Raw genomic sequence first — 20,937 nt, 5'->3', positions numbered from 1 at the left:
ATTCAAGCTTTCGCAACAAACTGTTGCCTCATCAGGAAAGAGGGAAGGAGAGAGAAAGACGAAAGGATGTGGGTTTTAAGGGAGAGGGTAAGGAGTCATTCCAATCCCGGGAGCGGAAAGACTTACCTTAGGGGGAAAAAAGGATGGGTATACACTCGCACACACACACATATCCATCCACACATATGGATGGATATGTGTGTGTGTGCGAGTGTATACCCGTCCTTTTTTCCCCCTAAAGTAAGTCTTTCCACTCCCGGGATTGGAATGACTCCTCACCCTCTCCCTTAAAACCCACATCCTTTCGTCTTTCCCTCTTCTTCCCTCTTTCCTGATGAGGCAACAGTTTGTTGCGAAAGCTTGTTTTTTGTGTATATGTTTGTGTTTGTTTGTGTGTCTATCGACCTGCCAGCGCTTTCGTTTGGTAAGTCACATCATCCTTGTTTTTAGATATAAATAAACAGTACCATACATAAAAGTGTTAATTTCCAGAAACTAATTAAGTATTGACATTGCTATCATGTTTTGGACATTAGCTACATCAGTACTTTAAGGATTTCTTTGGGTTATTTTTCTAACCTTATCAATAACATAGCAGTTATGTCTGTTTACATATTAACAATGTGACTGGAATAGGAAATAATTACTGTTAGTTAACTGAACTGAGCTTTAGCAAAACTAGTTACTTGAAGTAGTTCAAATTAATTAGGAAATTATGCTGACTAATGTAATTTAGCTGGTCTTATACTCGGATTTATAGAATGACAGGTTTATCGTAAGGCACAGCTCTGACTAACACAAATGATAGGAAAGTGAAAAAAAATATCATTTAAGGAGGCGAATAACAAAACAAATGGGAATGGGTATCAGCTTGCTTTGTTACACCATCTCCAAATACTAGCATCACATGAGAAGATCCAAACAGCTTGTGTGGCACACATGGCTCTCAGGTCCCTTGAATCATGCTGTAGAGCAACTTGGTACTGAGTGCCCCCAAAAGCTGACAGTTCTTCTGTGGCCATTCATGCACATTAAAAAAAAAAAAAAACTGTGGCAGTAGTCTATAACAGTTGCCTTACTTGTATCTTCGATTATTCTTTATTGTTGCTCAATATTGACAAATATTGACAAACAGATATTTAAAAATTGTTGATGAATGGAGTGGGCATATTGTAGTGTGTCACTTATAAGGAAAAATGTAAGTGCGACTGTTATTCTGGGGAGTGCTGTTGACTTGATCAGAGAAAGATAAGCAGTAGGGGAACGTGTTGCTTGGTTGTCTTTGCACAAAGACATATGAAACAAACAGATATATTTTTGAGGTTAGAAATTTTAATTTCCATCTCAATGTTTTAATAGTTCATTAATTTTTCATACAGGCTAGTGAGAAATAACTATTTTATTTTGTTTTTACCAAACTAAAAATTATGGGTATGGTGTACCCACAAGATAATGTATTTGGGTGCTCAAGCCCTGGTGCACCCACATAGTCAGCGTGCATGGTTGAAAATAATGAATCTAATAATAATGCTCATTTGTTTTACATGTGAATAATTGGGAGCACAGTGACATAACTGAAACATATTTATTAATTTTGCATAAATTTAAAATGTGACTTTGTATTTGGGTTGTAAGTACAAAAATTATTTTGAATATTGTCTCTAATCCATATTCAAGAGACTTGTATCATTCATTGTGCATCTTATGTGTTCAACAATACTTCAGTCAAATTTTCCTAATGTTACAATGCATTTCAGGAAATTCCCATTGCTTCAGTTATTTGATTTTCTACTCTTTCCATGAAACACCATGATTTGTGGTCTCAAAAACTGAATCACATTTATAAAACGTGTAATAATATTGTACCAGCACTCCTTTTCAGAATCTACAAGTTTTTGTCTTTTAAAGACTTACTCAGCACAATCCATTTTTATAGTTGCTGAAATGTGTAGAACTTTTCTCATGCCTGTTTGATATAAGGCTAATTGCTGCCAGTCACTGATTCCCTCACAAAATTTATTATGCTTTGTATTAAAAACAACATAAGCAGCAAACAGCATATTTTGAATCCAAATAGAGCAGCCATTCTCTGTGATACTCTCCCCACCAAATATGCCCCTTATGGGGAAGAGGGGGGGGGGGAGGGGAGAGAAGAGGCATCACCTGTAACTCTCAAGAAAAATGAAAAAAAAAAAGAATAGTGCATTCCAGTGTTTTTTGTGCAAGAAAACAATTTAAAAGTCAATATAACATTGGTTTTTAACATGTTTCTTCAAAAATATTAAAAATATACAATACCCCAGGTATAGTGCCCTCTCTACAAACTACAGTAACATCAACTTGTAACTTATCATCTTCATCAGTTGTCAGAAAATTTGCAATATTAAAAAAAATAATTTTTCCTTTTCTTTGTAAATAATTCAGTGCACTGAAATTGATAGGACAAGATAAAGGTGACCCAGTACCAAGTGGCACAAAATATTCTGGTACAATTTACGAAGGAACCAATCTAGCTTTTATTTGAAATTTAATGCAGTGATATAAATTAAGTGATAGATGTGTTGTTACTGAGTACTTTAAGAAAGACAAAGGGAGCATAAAGTACAACCACACTCATATACTTATGCATGACTGACCATGACTGATATAGTGGCAAATGGACTTTACTTGCATTTAAGGGACCTGGTTCAATTTCCTGACCAGCCACCAATTTCAGTTTTCTCAACCAATTTAAGGAAATATTGAGATGAGTCAATAAAATGGCTACACACACTCCCTTCTCTTCCAAAAAACAAAACTTCATTTCTAATTACCTTAGCTGTTGACTGGATGTAAAACTTCATTTCTTCCTTCTTTCAGTATGCATGCACTGGATAGTATACCCCATTATACCTTTTAGCAATTCAACTGAGAGAAATTAGCTCTCATCATCAAACAGAGCATTTTTTACTCTCTAAAATGACATTTTACACTTAAAGGAACTGAGTAGGATACACCAGCTTGCATTTGCAGTTCGGAACAGAAGTTGTTACACCTTTCAGTGCATTTTAATGAATATTTTACTATACAAGGTATATATCTTAAGCAACATTGTTGTAAATTTTCATGGTTCTAGTGTTTCAAATTCAAAATATAAAAAAATAATTCATTAACAAATATTAAGTATAAAAATCTATGACTCTTGAGGTGCAATTTTCTCAAAAAGTTATTTTTATGAGTGTAGTTTTTATGGCACACTCCTGAGAAGTGTGGGAAGAATTGTGTGTTTAGGCCAAATATGCTGAAGTTTTGCACGTGTGTCAGACAGTGTCTCTAGTAAGCCCATCAACTGATCACATCACATCATTCTTTTCAGTTATGAGCATACAGTGAGCACTAAAGATGCCTAGAAAATAGTATGAGGGGCTGGTGAGAGATTTCACCTGATGTCATGCAGCCAACATAACACAACTGTGATGTAGTTGCATCTTCTTGACGATACTCGATGACACTCTGCAGGGGCAATGAAGATGCTCCTCCAGCATTTTAGATAGGAAGTGTTTGATTACCAACAATACAACCCATAATTGGTTCCCACAGAGTTTCCTCTATGCTCACATGAACTGCAGGCTATGAAGACAATGTTTTGGTACAGAAAAGGAGCTGTAAATCGGTATAGAGAATTGGCAGAAGCACAGGCAGCTGCCTTCTATGACGAGGATACTGGAAAGTTGGTACAATGCTACAACTGATGTCTAAGTTGAAGTGGTGACTATGTTGAGAAGTGGCTGGAAGGTGTAGCTAACTGTTGCAAATAAAAAGTTTTTGATTTTCACAGTGGTTTCCCTGCCATGACTTTTGGCTTTCTGAATAGGTCTCGTATCACATGTAGGAAGGACTGAGACATATAACTTCTGGGAGAAAAAATCCATAGATAATATAGGTAGAGGACACACTGCAATACTGATTTTTATCTGTGTAGCAGATGTCTGGATGTGACTATGGTGAGAGTATTATATGGAAAATAAACAAGAAGGAAGAAAGGGAGATTAAGGTTTAATTTCCCAACAAGAACAAAGTCAGTAGAGATGAAGCACAAGGTCACAGTTGGCAAGGATGGGGAAGGAAATTGGCTGTTTCCCTGTTTCCTACTCAAAAGAAGCATCCACACATTTGTCTTAAGAAATTAGGGAAGTGACACAAAACTCATAACTGAAAGGCCATGAAAGAATTTTAGTCTTAGTCCTCAACACTGCAAGTCCTTCAAGGTGAGACAGGGGGTAGGAGGAAGGATTAGGAGGAGGAGGAAAATTTCCTGAATATGATAAGGCTGACCTAATCTTATTCACTGTTAAAAAAGTAATTATTTGTTCAAGGATCACATTGCCATTGTGATTCATTGTAACAAGTATTTCTCAACTTAAAGTGAACATGGAGTCTCATATAGAGGTTAATAAATCAGTTAATTTTCCTCAACTGTGACTATTTTCCTGTAAATCATATATTGGTTATAAGAAACTTATGGCATTATGCATTCACAAAAGTAAACTTTGTTAGTAAAATTATTCATTTTTTTAATGTGAATATGCAGGTTACTTTATATGCTTCAGCAGCTTTAAAAATCTTGTTGCTCAGCTGTCAAACTGACAAAACATTTGATATAGCTGTAAATAATGATAAAGAAATAGCTACAAAATTAGAAATAGAAGCATACAGACCTCTAAAGCACCAGAAAACTCTGGAAACTTTTGATTATGGACAGGAAGACAAGGCAACTCAAATAGACTCAAAAATTTCTTTCGAGGTTAATGTCTACTTGTGCATTTTGGACCAGGCTCTGATGTCAGTAAAAGAAAGATTTGATTTGTCATGTAGTTTCTTTTGTTTAAACTCAGCAATGTTCAAGGTAACACCCATCTTGTGCTTAATTGTAATCATTTAAAGGAAAGACTCTCTGTGAATAATGGTTAATCAGATATAGATGTTGAAGACTTGTGCATACACATTATATCATGTGAGTCCCTCTTTAACAATTCAGGCAGCTTTCCAAATGATTGTGTAGTCTCTAAAATAACAATTTGTTCAAACACAGTCTTTAAATAATCAGATGTCACCCAGGATAGTCAGTTGGGGATCAGGTATTAAGTGCAAGACATCTATGTGACAATTCTGTGTATCTGTGAAAACATGTGTCTTGAATAGTTACCACTTAACATCTGTATTTGTACAGTGTTTGATTTACCACTTGAACTGCGAGACTTTAAGGTCTTGACAGGCTAAGCAAGCAGGGAACCATTCCACAATATCCAGTTTTGTGGCACATTAGGATGTGAAGGTGGTATGATTTTGGAGAGCATGGAAATGTGAGGGCAAACATATTTGTTGACTATGTCTGTCAATCACAAAGGAGGATCACCATAGTGTGCAACAATCTCATTGTGAACCATTCATCTCTGCACTTTCTGTATCATTCCACATGGATCAGAGACTAGCAGCAGCCAGGCTAGGGAATTACCATCCCACACATAGACTGCCGTTAACACCACAATACGAGTGACTGCAGTTGAAGTGGTGTCATGACCCAAAAGTATAGACTGCTGATGAATGCCATCACACTGTGTATGATGATGAATATTGGTTGTGCACTACTCAAGCTGACCATTGTTGGCAAATATGGTAGTACTTCTCGTACCTCTCTCCCAATGTCTTGGAGAGACACATTGGTGTAACTCTTGGTGTCATGGTGTGAAGAATCATTGGGTATGACTTCAGGTAACAGATGGTAGTGAATGAGGGAACTCATGATACAACAGTATGCCTTGAAAATGCTGCAGCATTATATGTTACCTCTCACACAACAGTATTGTGGTGCCATTTTTCAACAGGACAATACGTGTCCACAAATGACACATGTCTCTAAGAACTGCCTGCATGGTGTTGAGGTTTTTGCCATGGCTAGCAAGGTCCATAGATCTGTGCCCAATAGAAACTGTGTAGGAACAGTTTGGTTATCAACTATGTCCCATAGTTGGCAGCCCTGCAGCCAGATGACTAGTGCGAGTTTTGGTGTTCTTGTAAAGATAAGTCATTTTAGATTACAAAAACTGATTATGTGGTAAATAGGTGTATTAGTGTACTTTTTAAGTGTACCATTAAAGGTTTCATTTTTCTTTACGTAATATAGCAGAAAACGTGAAAAGATTGTACAGTTGAGTTACAGTTGTATTTTCTGTTTACGTTTTGGTGCAGCAAATCTACAGAATTTTGTTTAATTGTTTTTTGCTCTCTCCAGCAATTTAACTGTAGCGTACCTCTTCATTATCTAACTCACATTTCCAGAAAGTAGCTTAAAGATTAAGATGTTGTTACAGAAAGTTTGCACTGTCGTTTTTGTTAACATATAGATGCGAATAGGCCAAATTTGTGGAATCATATTTTCGTGTTTATCTGTAATTTAACTGACTTATTCTTAATAAATTATTACATTTAACATGAGTGAAAATTGCTTGACTTGCTGTAGAATTGTTAGGTCAGGGCTTTGGTGTGACGAGTGTTGTAGTTTTTTCCATGTGGGTGACTCTAGTGGCATGGGAACAGGGGAAGTAAATGAGACTCATCAGTGGTTTTGTAGGATATGTAGTAGAGATAGGAAGTTTCTAGAATTGGAGGGGAAAATTGCCGCCCTTCAGGCAGAGTTAGACAAGGCGAGGGGAGATCTTGACAAGTTAAGGAGGGAGAAGGGTAAAGAGAGGTGGGAAGTGGCAACAGGCAACAGGAGGAACAGACCGAGAACTATGTCTGACAGCTTCGTGGTGAATATGGGAAATAGATTTGACCTGTTGCTTCAGTTAGAAGCTGGTGAGCCTCAAGCAGTTGCAGGTGTAGACAGGGCACAACAGACTTTTAGCAGCAAATTGAAAAGTAAGAATGTAGGGAAATCAGTAAAGAGAAAGAAAGTGTTATTGTTAGGTAGTTCCCATGGAAGAGGTGTTGACCAACTTTTGCATGATGAACTAGGATCACAACACCAGGTCACCAATTTTTTTAAACCTAGTGGTGGTCTGGAGCAGGTGACAGAGGATTTAGGATCACTTTGCAAAGATTTCACTAAGGAAGACACTGTGGTTACAGTGGGTGGACCAGGTAATAGTATTAACAGAGATCCTGGGTACAGTATAGAGTGTGACCTGGCAAAGATAGCATCAGCATTGAAGCATACTAGTGTTGAATTTGTATCTGTTCTTGGGTGCCATGACCAACCGCATTTGAACTCTTCTGTCAAGAGAGTTAATTTGGAGTTGGAACGGCTGCTTTGTTGGGTGCAGGGTCACACATTGGTGTGGTTCCTGTTGATTCTCTCAATAGGTGGGATTATACTAGGCATGGACTTAACCTCAGCAGAAAAGGGAAGGGTAAACTGGCTGGGAAATAGCAGGAAAGTTAAAGGGGGGAGGCACTGTCATGAGTGATAAAATACCAGTGGTTATAGGTTTCAGAAAAGACCCTTTTTTTAGGATAGGGAGGACAGAAACAAACCAAGTTTTAAGAGATGTTAGGATTGCAACAAACCTTCAGTTTGAGAAAGAAACCAAAAAACATAATTCAAGCAGAATTCAACAATCAGCAGAAATTTCAACTCTACCCAGTTTTAACTCAGTCAATGTGAAATGTCAACTAACTTTATTACATCAAAATATTCGATGACTGAGAAATAAAATTAATGAATTAATTATCTGCATAGATGAATTAGAGTCCTCAAACTCAGCTGACATAATCTGCCTCTCTGAACATCATGTGACCACTGGTATAGAACTTTTAAGTGTTACAGGATTTACATTACCATCTCACTTTTGTGGAGCAGAAATGGAGAAAGGAAGAATTGCCACATTCATCAGGAACTGTCATAAATTTAAGAACATAGACATTCATAAATTTTGCCTAGAACAGCAATAGATGCATGTGTAACAGAAGTAGAATTTCACAAAAAAATCCTTCATAATACCCCGAAGCTGTACTGGCCCATTTAACAACCAGAAACAAAGAAATAGTGGTTGATGGTGACTTCAATGTAGATTTCCTTAAAGACTCTCCCAGTAAGAACTTATTTGAGTTAGTAACACTATTGTTCAACTTAATTCCCACTGTAACATTCCCCACTAGGGTAGCCAATTGCTCACTAACAGCCATTGATAATACCTTTATAGAAAAGTCCAATGAACAAAATTATATTACAAAACCAATAGTCAATGGCCTCTCAGACCATGACATGCAGTTCCTTCTGTTAAATGTTAATACTAAACAGGACATAAAATCTGTTAAATCTGAGCTCAAAAGGGTAATCAATAAGCCAAAAATTGATTATTTTAGGACACTCCTCAGTGACATTAACTGGAGTGATGTTTACAGTGCTCATGGCATGAATGAAAAATATAAAACTTTGGTAATAATGTGCTTACCTTATTTGAACACTGTTTTCCCCCAAAACTAGACAAGGTTAGAGCAAAGTCTACAAAGAAGCCATGGATTACTCAATGGATTACTTAAACAAAAAGAAAACTGTATCTGTCAATCCAAAACAGTTGTGATGTTGATGCTATAGCACACTACAAGAAATACTGCAAAATATTAAAGACTGTAATACAGACATCAAAGCAAATTCATTACAAGGAAAAGAAAGTCATATCAGATAACAAAATAAAGACAATATGGGATATAGTGAAGGAGGAGACCAGTAGAACTGCTATGGAAAAGCTCAGACAAGAAATTTCAAGTAACTTCCATAATATGAATTTGATCCTCACTACCCCAGCAGAAGTAATGTCTGTCATAAAATGTTTAAAATCAAAAACATCTAGTGGGTTTTATGAAATATCAACAAAGTTAATTAAAATGTGATTCTGAGTTAAGTAACATATTAAGCTACCTGTGTAACCAATTGTTTATCAGTGGAATATGTCCTGAGTGGTTGAAATACACTCCTGGAAATGGAAAAAAGAACACATTGACACCGGTGTGTCAGACCCATCATACTTGCTCCGGACACTGCGAGAGGGCTGTACAAGCAATGATCACACGCACGGCACAGCGGACACACCAGGAATCGCGGTGTTGGCCGTCGAATGGCGCTAGCTGCGCAGCATTTGTGCACCGCCGCCGTCGGTGTCAGCCAGTTTGCCGTGGCATACGGAGCTCCATCGCAGTCTTTAACACTGGTAGCATGCCGCGACAGCGTGGACGTGAACCGTATGTGCAGTTGACGGACTTTGAGCGAGGGCGTATAGTGGGCATGCGGGAGGCCGGGTGGACGTACCGCCGAATTGCTCAACACGTGGGGCGTGAGGTCTCCACAGTACATCGCTGTTGTCGCCAGTGGTCGGCGGAAGGTGCACGTGCCCGTCGACCTGGGACAGGACCGCAGCGACGCACGGATGCACGCCAAGACCGTAGGATCCTACGCAGTGCCGTAGGGGACCGCACCGCCACTTCCCAGCAAATTAGGGACACTGTTGCTTCTGGGGTATCGGCGAGTACCATTCGCAACCGTCTCCATGAAGCTGGGCTACGGTCCCACACACCGTTAGGCCGTCTTCCGCTCACGCCCCAACACCCTGCAGCCCGCCTCCAGTGGTGTCGCGACAGGCGTGAATGGAGGGACGAATGGAGACGTGTCGTCTTCAGCGATGGGAGTCGCTTCTGCCTTGGTGCCAATGATGGTCGTATGCGAGTTTGGCGCCGTGCAGGTGAGCGCCACAATCAGGACTGCATACGACCGAGGCACACAGGGCCAATACCCGGCATCATGGTGTGGGGAGCGATCTCCTACACTGGCCGTACACCACTGGTGATCGTCGAGGGGACACTGAATAGTGCACCGTACATCCAAACCGTCATCAAACCCATCGTTCTACCATTCCTAGACCGGCAAGGGAACTTGCTGTTCCAACAGGACAATGCACCTCCGCATGTATCCCGTGCCACCCAACGTGCTCTAGAAGGTGTAAGTCAACTACCCTGGCCAGCAAGATCTCCGGATCTGTCCCCCATTGAGCATGTTTGGGACTGGATGAAGCGCCGTCTCACGCGGTCTGCACGTCCAGCACGAACGCTGGTCCAACTGAGGCGCCAGGTGGAAATGGCATGGCAAGCCGTTCCACAGGACTACATCCAGCATCTCTACGATCGTCTCCATGGGAGAATAGCAGCCTGCATTGCTGCGAAAGGTGGATATACACCGTACTAGTGCCGACATTGTGCATGCTCTGTTGCCTGTGTCTATGTGCCTGTGGTTCTGTCAGTGTGATCATGTGATGTATCTGACCCCAGGAATGTGTCAATAAAGTTTCCCCTTCCTGGGACAATGAATTCACGGTGTTCTTATTTCAATTTCCAGGAGTGTATGCTGAAGTTAAGCCACTGTTTAAGAAGGGAGGTAAAGAAATAGTATCACATTTCTGTCCAATTGCACATTTCCCAGCATTCTCAAAAATTTTAGAAAAGGTAATGTACAATCAGCTTTATAACCATCTTATCACAAATAACATACAGTCAAAGTTGCAGTTCAGATTTCTGAAGGGTTCTGATATTGAGAAGGCTATCTACACTTACAGTGAAAATGAACTTAATTCATTAGACAAAAAATTGCAGGCAACTGGTATATTTTGTGATCTGTCAAAGGCATTTGACTGTGTAAATCACAATATCCTTTTAAGTAAATTAGAATATTATGGTGTAACAGGAAATGCTGCAAAATGGGTCAAATCTTGTATCTCTGGCAGGAAACAAATGGTGTTATTAGGAAAGAGACATGTATTAAGTTACCAGGCATCATCCAACTGGGAACTAATTACACATGGGGTCCTACAAGGTTCCATCTTAGGGCCCTTACTTCTTCTTGTGAGTATCAATGACCTTCCATCAATAACATTACCAGATGCCAAGTCTGTTTTGTTTGCTGATGATACAAACATTGCAATAAATAGCAAATTAAGTGTAGTCTTGGAAAGACCAGCTAATAAAATATTTGTGGACATTAATCACTGGTTCCTAGCCAATTCTTTGTCACTAAACTTTGAAAACACACACTACATGCATCTCAGAACTTGTAAGGGGTGTTCCACAAGTATTTGCCTAACATACGACGACAAGTAGATAGAGGAAGTGGACAGTGTTAAATTCTTGGGATTACAGCTTGATAATAAATTCAACTGGGAGGAGCACACCACAGAACTGCTGAAGTGTCTTAACAAATCTCTATTTGCAATGCAAATTGTGTCAGACATAGGGGATATAGAAATGAAAAATCTGGCATACTATGCTTACTTTCATTCCATAATGTCATATGGGATTATTTTTTGGGGTAATTCATCAAGCCAAGCTAAAGTTTTCCAGGCGCAATAGGAGTTACATGTTGTGTGAACTCAAGAACATCCTGCAGAAGCTTGTTTAGGGAACTAGGGATACTAAATACTGCTTCCCAATATATTTATTCCTTAATGAAATTTGTCATTAAAAATATATCACTTTTCCAAACCAACAGCTCAATTCATGAACTCAGTGCTAGAAATAAGAATAATCTTCGCAAGGATTTAAAGTCACTTACTCTTGTACAAAAAGATGTGCATTATTAAGGAACACACTTTCAATAACTTGCCAGCACCCATAAGAAGCTTAACAACCAATGAAATTCAGTTTAAGAGAAGCCTAAAGGATTTATTGGTGGCCAACTCCTTCTAATCTGTTGATGAATTTCTCAGTAGACCAACTGATTTATGTGTGTGTGTGTGTGTGTGTGTGTGTGTGTGTGTGTGTGTGTGTGTGTGCACTCTAACTTCTGCACCATTTCAGTGCAGTATTCTGCACCATTTCAGTGCAGTAATGTGTTCATTGTAAATAAGTATTGTAATAGTTCTATTATATGTTTATTACATTATAAATAAAAAAAAACATTTTTCTAAATATTAAGTTCAGTGCATTAATGTGATCTTAGTAAATGAGTGTTTGCAAAATGATTTTTTCATATAGTTTTCATTAAAAAAAATGATGATCATTCCACTTGGGACCTGTGGAAGGTACATTAGCTTATTTGTTTCAGTTCTAAACATTTGTCATGTATTATAATTTTTCTGACTGTTCTAGATCCTGGAGGACCTCCTCACTACAGATCAATCGGAATGAAAGTAAATCTAATCCATTGCCAATATCCAAGATATCTATGACCATTTGCAACCTTTGTTTGCAAGGTTACCTTAGGGGAGGATATAGCGGATTTATGTTACCATTCCTAAGTGAATCAGTGCATGCATCTAGCTTAGAAGGAGTGCAATGTCATACTGATAAGTGTGCTCATACTGCAAAGTTCTTTGTAAATTTGACTTGATTTTGTAATCACTGAATTAAGATCACATACCCTCACCTCCTGTGAAGGTTCATTTGATTTTTTCCTCCAATTCTGCAGTTTATTTCAAAATGGATCATTAGGAAGCTTATGTTACTTGTTTAATTTATTAAAAAAAGATGTAAAGAAATTACTTGAGTTCTGAAAATGCTTTACTTTAAATGCAAAGCGTTGCTCAGTTTGGATTAACTGATTTTTCTGGAGTGAATAGAGCAGTAAGTACCACACTGCAGGACACAAAGCATAAAATCCTGTCAAGGCAGCCACTGATCATGCAACAGAAAAGTGGTATTGATGTAGCATCTGTCCTATCCTGAGTTCATGTAATCAGAAATTGGACAATCATCCTATAAAAAATTTACAAAAAGAATAATAAATATTTTTGGATCTGATTGCCATCAGACTGGCATATCATAAATTTAAAGAAAATCATTCACTGGATTCTCCAATATTTTTAAATGCATATTCAGCTAAAAGTAATTGAGTGTGATGTCACAAAGACATTAAGCATTGTATGATGTTTTTCTGGTTCTTTATAACTTATGGCAATTATTAGGTGGGGGAAAGGGCCATAGGAAATTGTAAGAGAAGGAGCTGAGCACTTTGTAGTCTTCGTCAATGGAAAGCCACCATATAAGAGAAGGAAAATGGCTGTATAATCATCATATACAGATCCATTGCAAAAGAAATGACACAAGGGTTGGTGGTGGGGTGGTGTTAGTGGTGCTGGTAGTAGTTGCAGCAACACCATTGTCACTATACAAAACTACATCAGACAGAATATAAAATACTCTTTTCTTCTATATTTCTAAATATTACAATTTTTTACCCCAAAATAAAATGCTGGCAGCTTTCTTGAAGAACATGGTCTTACTTAACATAATGATCTATTTTTATTTGCACCATCACATACTACTCCATAAAACACACAGCACTGCAATTGATTTCTGAGTGATTAAATACCAAGACAGTTCTCCATCTTCAGGCATTTGCAGAATTTCTTGGTTTGTGTGTGTGTGTGTGTGTGTGTGTGTGTGTGTGTGTGTATGTAAGGGAGTGTGTGTTTGTGGGTACATATGCACACATATGCATGTTTGCATTTTATTAAACTACTGTAAGTACCAGATTATTCGTCTTCTCATTTTGTTGTAGTTTATGAAGGGTTGGTAAAAGCAGCAACAATAAATTCTAAAAAGCAACAAAATTTTTTTATTACACAACTTATGGGACAATTGTTTTTGTCCACTATAAAATTGTAAACATCTTTCATAACAAAACAACAGACTCATTTAAGACATCCTGTCATAACAACATGTATTTATATCCTCTATATACAATTTGTTTTAAAAGTTTTCACTGGAAGAACTAAATATTTACAAAATAACTGCTTAATCAGAAATGATTTTTTTCTTGTATCTGAATTTTTTAGCTCTTACATGCAAACATCATTGAAAATGCAACACATACACTGTTTTTCTTATTATCTAAACATTTATAATGGCACAACTTGACTTTTACATTATATACAAATATACAGATATGTACAGTGGTAAATGTTGAGAGTAGACTGAGAGAAATCTCTGTGACTACCCACATCCCTCCAGAATTTTTTTATCTTGTAACTTAAACTGTGAAACTGTTTGTAGAAACTACAGCATGACAGCAGTCGCTTGTCACTTCTCTGCATATATCGTCTGTTGTTGTACATTATAAGAACTTTAATTGCAGAAGCAGTTATGAATTCCTATACCAGATTGCAGATGCTTCAGAATAAACAGGATTGTGGAGCATTTGTGGCCACATGCGTATATGAATCTCATTTGAATTTTTTTGCATATCTAAAGGGCTGATTTAAAAGGTTGTAGATAATTGATTGTTATTTCAGTTATAATTCACAGAGTATTTAAGTTCTTCAGCTTGCAGACAGGTTATTTGTGTGTTCAGAATACAAAAGTCAGGAATGAAGACTAACTACATATGAGACCAAAGAAGAGAATGAAGTCACCAGTCACTGAAGCTGAAACTGATACCAGGATAGTAGGTACTCAGAAGAAAAGATGGAGAATGTCAAACAGAAACTTAATGAACTGCTAATCCTTTGGAGCAAAAGTTATGCAGGACAAGAAAAACAGTTCAAAGAAGAGGCAAAAACAGTAACCAATCTCTAAACTCTTTTGTTTTGTGTGACTAGTATCTCTGTTCCCGTTATTGCAGCTTCAGCAAGTGATAGGTAGGTGCTCCTCTTTATATCTTATACATCATTGCGTGACATCCCAGATAGGAGACAACAACTTGTAAAAAATAAACTATGATATTATTATATCTGACAAACAGAGAAATAACAAAGTATTGTTGCTACTTTGTTTAAAATAATTGTGTTCTTAATTCACAAACAGCCTACAGAAATAAACACTAAAATACATACAATAAAGAACTGTACTGGAGTGGCAACATTGTCCACAAAGTATTAGGTGACATAGGTATAATTTATTTGGGTAACAAACATGATTATCATGAACCATAGCACTTTAACTGAATGCACAAGTATAAAATTTTACATATGGAATATAGTTCAATAAGTTAAAAAATGACAAGAATGGCAAATGCTACTGGTACAGCAACAACTATAAATGATATGTTAATATTTTTATGTTGTTACTCTGTTTGAGACAAAAAAACATTGTAAGTATTTTTTTCTCTGTCCAGTTGGCCTACATGTAACTTTCTGTCACAAAATTTGAAATGTCATCAAAGAGCTTCTTCTCTGTTATAAAAGCTCATTCTTACAACACCAGTATTAATTCTGCCATCATGAAGACAATTATTTATTTTGTCACTTGATGATATTAGCCATAAAGCAATTGAAAATAAAAACATAGGTGTAATCTTGATAAGTTAGGAATTTGGATAATCAGAAAATGAAGTCTATCTACCAAAGATTTTTTATAGCTACTAAATTTAGCTTAGCAAAACTCTAGAATTCAGTAACTGTGACAGAAAATAAGCCTGCAAGCAGAGTGGTATAGGTAGATTTCGTTGCATTTCATGAAGTGGTGGACGGAGGGTGGTTGGACGGATGCACAAATAAGCTTCACCTATATGCAGCTAACTAAGAAATAACCTTTCTCATAACTCTACTGCATCAATGACACACAGATATGTGGTGATAAAATACTTCCATATTTTACTGATCAAAACATAGGCGCTATACTGAACTTACATAATTTATTATTGTATGTTGATTGATATATCATGACTGTTGGCAGTTTTTTATAATGTCATTTAAGTAAGTGGAGTAAATCAACACAATCTACCGAGAGCAACTGCTGTTCAATGATGATGAAATACATAAGTATACAATCACATTAGTTACTAAATTTTATCTCTGTTTTATTCATAGTGCAAAATATATGAAGATGAATAATTATTAGCAATTGAAGTATTTGTGGGGGAAATAATATTAGCAGTAAAAAGACACAATTCTAAGGGGAGAACGTGAAACAAAAACACTTTCTGGAAAGTTCACAGGATCAGATTACATTTTCGTCACACATAAGTTCAAAGAAACTTTATAATTGCCTCACATCAATGTCTTTTATGTGGTACAGACCACAACAATATTTCAGCAGAATATAATCAAAGCATGTTTAATGAAAATAACTCTGCAACCAAAGCTATTTATTTCATTACTGATGTAATTACTCAGTGTGCTATTTGGTTTTATGATAACAATATCTTCAAATTCACACTTTTGGTTGTAAAGTTTTTTCCATTTTTGCAATAAAACAATACAAAAAAATTGTTTATTTTCCCTACTGACACTTTATGTAAATGGATTACTGTAGTATCACTAATAAATAGCCACACTAACCATTCTGCATTGCATGACAAAATGGTTGCTTTTTGAGCTTTTTTTGTTATACATTTTTCTCACATTTCTTTATTAGTTTCAGGAGGAATAGACCGTGACCTCTGTGGTATATAAGATGTATTAATTTATACAGCGGGCATGGTACAAAAATATAACGTGAATACTTACACAACGAATACAAAGCAGCGTATTGTATGAATAGAAATATGTGATACAGTTTTAAAATTTTCTTTTTTCATTTCACAGGTACAGTATGTAGTTAATTGAAAACATATACAAAAGATGTTGTAGTAACTTAGCTGCTTCTTAATTTTTTAATTTCATAAATATAACCAACAAAGACTTCAACAACTGAAAATATTTTCTGATGTTTCTGACACAATATTCATGAGTGTTCTTTTACCACAATAAGGAGTTAAGAAGGCAGTCATTTCTCTGTGTAACCTGGAAATTATGGTTCTGAAGTGGGAACTTAGCAGCCATGATGACAAGCATTTCACATATCTTTAACATAGAACATATCTGACTTTAAGAATTTTCTGTATATGTTATAAACCTTAAGTAAATAAATAAAAGAGGAAAATATTTTGTTAATGATTCTTGTTCTTAGAATTCTAACAAAATAATGCCTTTACTGTACAAAACTACATGATATTATAACCTATGGTACAACCACTATTTGTGTAACGGTTACAATTTTACAGTGCTTTAATGAATGGACAAACTGTGTGTACTTGGGATATTAGGCTGCTAGTACACTAGCTTCTGCTGTGTTCTAGTGACATGTAGTTCAGATGTGTATGTTTTTTAGAACAATGTAAAACAGAGACTATATGGACAGGTTTTTGTGGCAGTTTAAGGACACTTCTGAATTGTAATTGAAAGTCAAAATGATGGAAAGTAAGGCGAGAAAGCAAAATTACCAGACAAAATACAAAAGGGTGAAGTTTACTGAAGCTTATTGGTGTTTCTGTCTTAAATACTTCTGGATTTTGTGCAAATTCACCTTTTCCATTTACCTTTATGCATTCTGAAATATTATTCTGTTATAATAATTTTTTAAACTCTCTCGATTTGTAAAAGAAGTATTGTTTATTGCTACAGCAAAAGTTTAGTTTTTGACATAACAGGGTGTTAGAAATAACAGATCAGCTTAAAGATAGCACCTTTGTTACTACCTGTTAATTTAAATTCCTTTTTTTACCTTCTTGTTGTAGGTGTGAAAGATGTACTCTCAAAAATTAAACTTTATGCGATTATCAGTTTTGCTCTGTACTATATGTCTTTGCAATGAAATCTACCTTTGATCTTATTCTCATTTTCAATGTGCCTCAAAGTGGCTTTACCATACATAAAAAGAATTAATGTTATTAAAGATTTTAGAAGCCTATTTACAGAGAACAGGAAGATCCAGGAAGTCAAATCTAGATTATAAAACATTAGAGATATTAAAAATGCACAAAGACAAAAGTTTGCAAGTTAAATTTCAGATGTGAGAAAGAGATATTTCTTTAAAAGTATTTTAAACTTCTTTATTATATGTATAATTTTTTAATAGGCAGCAATGATTATTATCACTGCTTCACTACATTAATGTCAGATGAAGAATTGTGCAGGAAAAGTAGATTGTAACATGCTTCACTCTAATCATTACCATCCATGATGGGCTATGAGTTGTGGACAAAGTTACTTGAGGTCAGTTATCACTCTCATTTCTCAGTCCAGGACAATCCCCTAAAGGTAATTTTGCATCTCTGTTGGAAATTGTTCAGTAGATTTTAATTTGGTGAAATAAATAGATTAAACTTGTATTGCACAACACTTTCTTTTTATTCATCAGTGCCAGCTCCCTGTGTTCATATAATTATTTGCATTTTTTTTGTGTTGGCTTAAAGAGATAGTAAATGTAGACACATACAAAAAGAATGTATATTTAATAACGTCCATTTGTAACAGTTTTTTGAAATGGGAATACTGCGAAGGGAAATATTTACAACAAATGCTTGGGAACAGAGATAATACTTATCTCATGTTGATTTAATACACATGGAATAAATGTCAGATTATCAGTTTGTACCACCTTTTGGGGCTTACTGAGCAGAAATGATATGACTGTAAATGTTCCACAGTGCATTCTTTATACCTCAAAAGAAAAAACATAAAGTGCATTTCCACTGTGACACTTGTGACAGGGAAAATTGTCTAAAGATAGAAAATTTGAAACATCATTCATGACAATGGTTGCAGGAGATTTAGTGTTGTTGTCTCCTGCCCGAGTATGGAAGTGTTCCAATAACAAATGTGTTATTTGCCAATAAATCTCTTTCCGAGAATATATATAAAACAACTAGTAAGGTGAAATAAAAAGGAAGGAAGGAACATTAGAGTTTAAATGTCCCATCAGCAGGGAGGTCATGAGAGATGGCCAGATGAAACAGGCTGAACACCAAAGTTAAGAAATTGAATATGCACAAAATATCAGCGTCCACTGTTAATTCTCGCATAAAGTACAAAGTGCACCAGAAAACTTCATGTGATTAATTTTCTTGCTTCCATCAGATTAAGCACTTTCTACAGGAAAATTACATTATGTACTTCATGAAAAACGCAAATATCAATGGATGACGAAATATACAGATATCAATGGACGTGGGAAATCACTTCAGGAGTTTGTTTCCCTATAATTTTGTCAAAACACTGAGCTCAAAAGAGGTGGTATTTTTAAATAAACCAGAACTAAAATAACAAAAGCAAAGGCTATCAGTGTGGAATGATAACTGTAGACAATAATTATGAGATAGTTGGTGATGATGCTCTCATGTCTTTTTATATATTTTTAAAAAATAGAAATGGGTGCATGCTTACAAATACACATGACACTGGGAATGAATAGTACCTGGATTATTTCTTACCCTACACAAATATACAACCAGTTGTCACATAACACCCTTTTCAGTTAGTACTGAATAGACAAAAACTGGATAGTGGGCCATAGTCACAGAAATAGCTACTGAATTTCCAGTTTCTGGAAATATATTGAGCAAATGGAAATGCAAATGAAAATTAAAGACTTCAATAGCACTGTCATTTTCCAAGAGTGTAATGTAACATTTGATAATTTATCATACACATGTCAGAAAATGGAATGGTGACATGAAAGTAAAAAAACAAGGACCCCTAAGAGTAGATGTATAAACAATTCTTCTGATGGGAATGTGTTTTGTTGGTAGTTACTTATCTCTATATCATTTGCACACCTAATCTTATTAATAAAATCCTCTTCAAATGTATCTTTTCAATATTTACTCCACAGATCAGCACACATGAACACTTTCACTTTGATTGAGTTTATTTTCAGTGTTCTTGTGCTTTTTTATATTACATTTTGCTTTCAAAGGAACAATAACAAATGAATGGGAAGATTGAGAAGTGGCAATGCTACATTACACTCATTTCATGTTGATTGTGAAAACCATATCAAAATATTTCATTTATTAACAGACTACATATTTGAAAACATTCTGAAACTCAACCCATAGGTTTCTGCTTTTACCATCATTTAGCTTATAGAGATTCATTAAAATCACCTGAAACCAATATATGGTACTATAGGCACATCATTTATTAAGGTCACTTCCAACTCTTTGGCAGTTAGAGGCTCAATAACACTACATTCTGGATTGAGTTCCTATAGAAATTACATCTCTCTGCTCAAACTGCAGACATGCTGTGATCCCCATCATGTATCCACCTGCTGCATAAGCAGTCATAACAAGTGTGCTTTATAGTACATCTCACACAATTCACATATATATTCATTTCAGAGTACATGACCTTATGGCAAGATGGCGCCCCAAGTAACAGTATTACCAATCATGTCCTTGCCATAATGAAATCCATTCTGTCACTCAATTTTCTAACAAAAAGTCAGTTCTTGTTGTGATGTGCGATTTAGAACATAAATGGTGCCATTTCCATCTCTACAGAACAACTGCAGTTATCTTACAAACTGGCAATGACTTGTAAAGTTGGCACCATATTACAGTTCAAATAAAACATTGTTACTTTACTGTTAAATACTCACACTTATCCACATTTAGAATCCTTTAATCACATCGTAAACTTCCAAGCTGGACAGTATTAGGTATATGAGCCAGAGGGACAGAAGTACACATGTTGTTGTCCATTTTATGCATTTTGGACCACCGAGTTCACCTCCAACCATTTTGGATCTCCTCAAAACTAAGATCATTATTGCAACAGCAGCTTCTGTGCAGAATATTGTCACAGAAAAAGCCATACTGAAAAATACAGGGGACTAATTAATTACATATATACAACAAATTTACAAGTCATTCATTACTAATAAAACACAGATATGAGCAATCAGCAAGAAAAAATTACACTACTGTCCACTAAAATTGCTACACCACGAAGATGACGTGCTACAGACGTGAAATTTAACTGACAGGAAGAAGATGCTGGGATATGCAAATGATTAGCTTTTCAGAGCATTCACACAAAGTTGGTACCGGTGGTGACACCTACATCATGCTGACATGAGGAAAGTTTCCAACCGATTTCTCATACACAAACAGCAGTTGACTGGTATTGCCTGGTGAAACGTTGTTGTGATGCCTCGAGTAAGAAGGAGAAATGCGTACTGTCATGTTTCCGACTTTGATAAAGGTCA

At 36.3% G+C, this 20,937-nt stretch overlaps 1 protein-coding gene across 1 annotated transcript in view; it reads right to left on the bottom strand.

The window, feature by feature from the left end:
• Window positions 1–20,937, bottom strand: part of LOC124608121 (sodium/calcium exchanger 1-like) — a 226,504-nt gene that overhangs the window by 16,335 nt on the left and 189,232 nt on the right. Inside the window, exon 7 of the mRNA XM_047139961.1 lies at window positions 20,329–20,545. Coding sequence (XP_046995917.1) covers window positions 20,341–20,545 — 205 coding nt within the window. The 3' untranslated portion in view covers window positions 20,329–20,340. The remainder of the gene's footprint in view (window positions 1–20,328; window positions 20,546–20,937) is intronic.

Source organism: Schistocerca americana, chromosome 1 (assembly GCF_021461395.2).
Source record: "Schistocerca americana isolate TAMUIC-IGC-003095 chromosome 1, iqSchAmer2.1, whole genome shotgun sequence".
NCBI lineage: Eukaryota > Metazoa > Arthropoda > Insecta > Orthoptera > Acrididae > Schistocerca > Schistocerca americana.
Note: the sequence above shows the minus strand (reverse complement) of the source record. Positions and strands in the feature narration are given on the sequence as shown.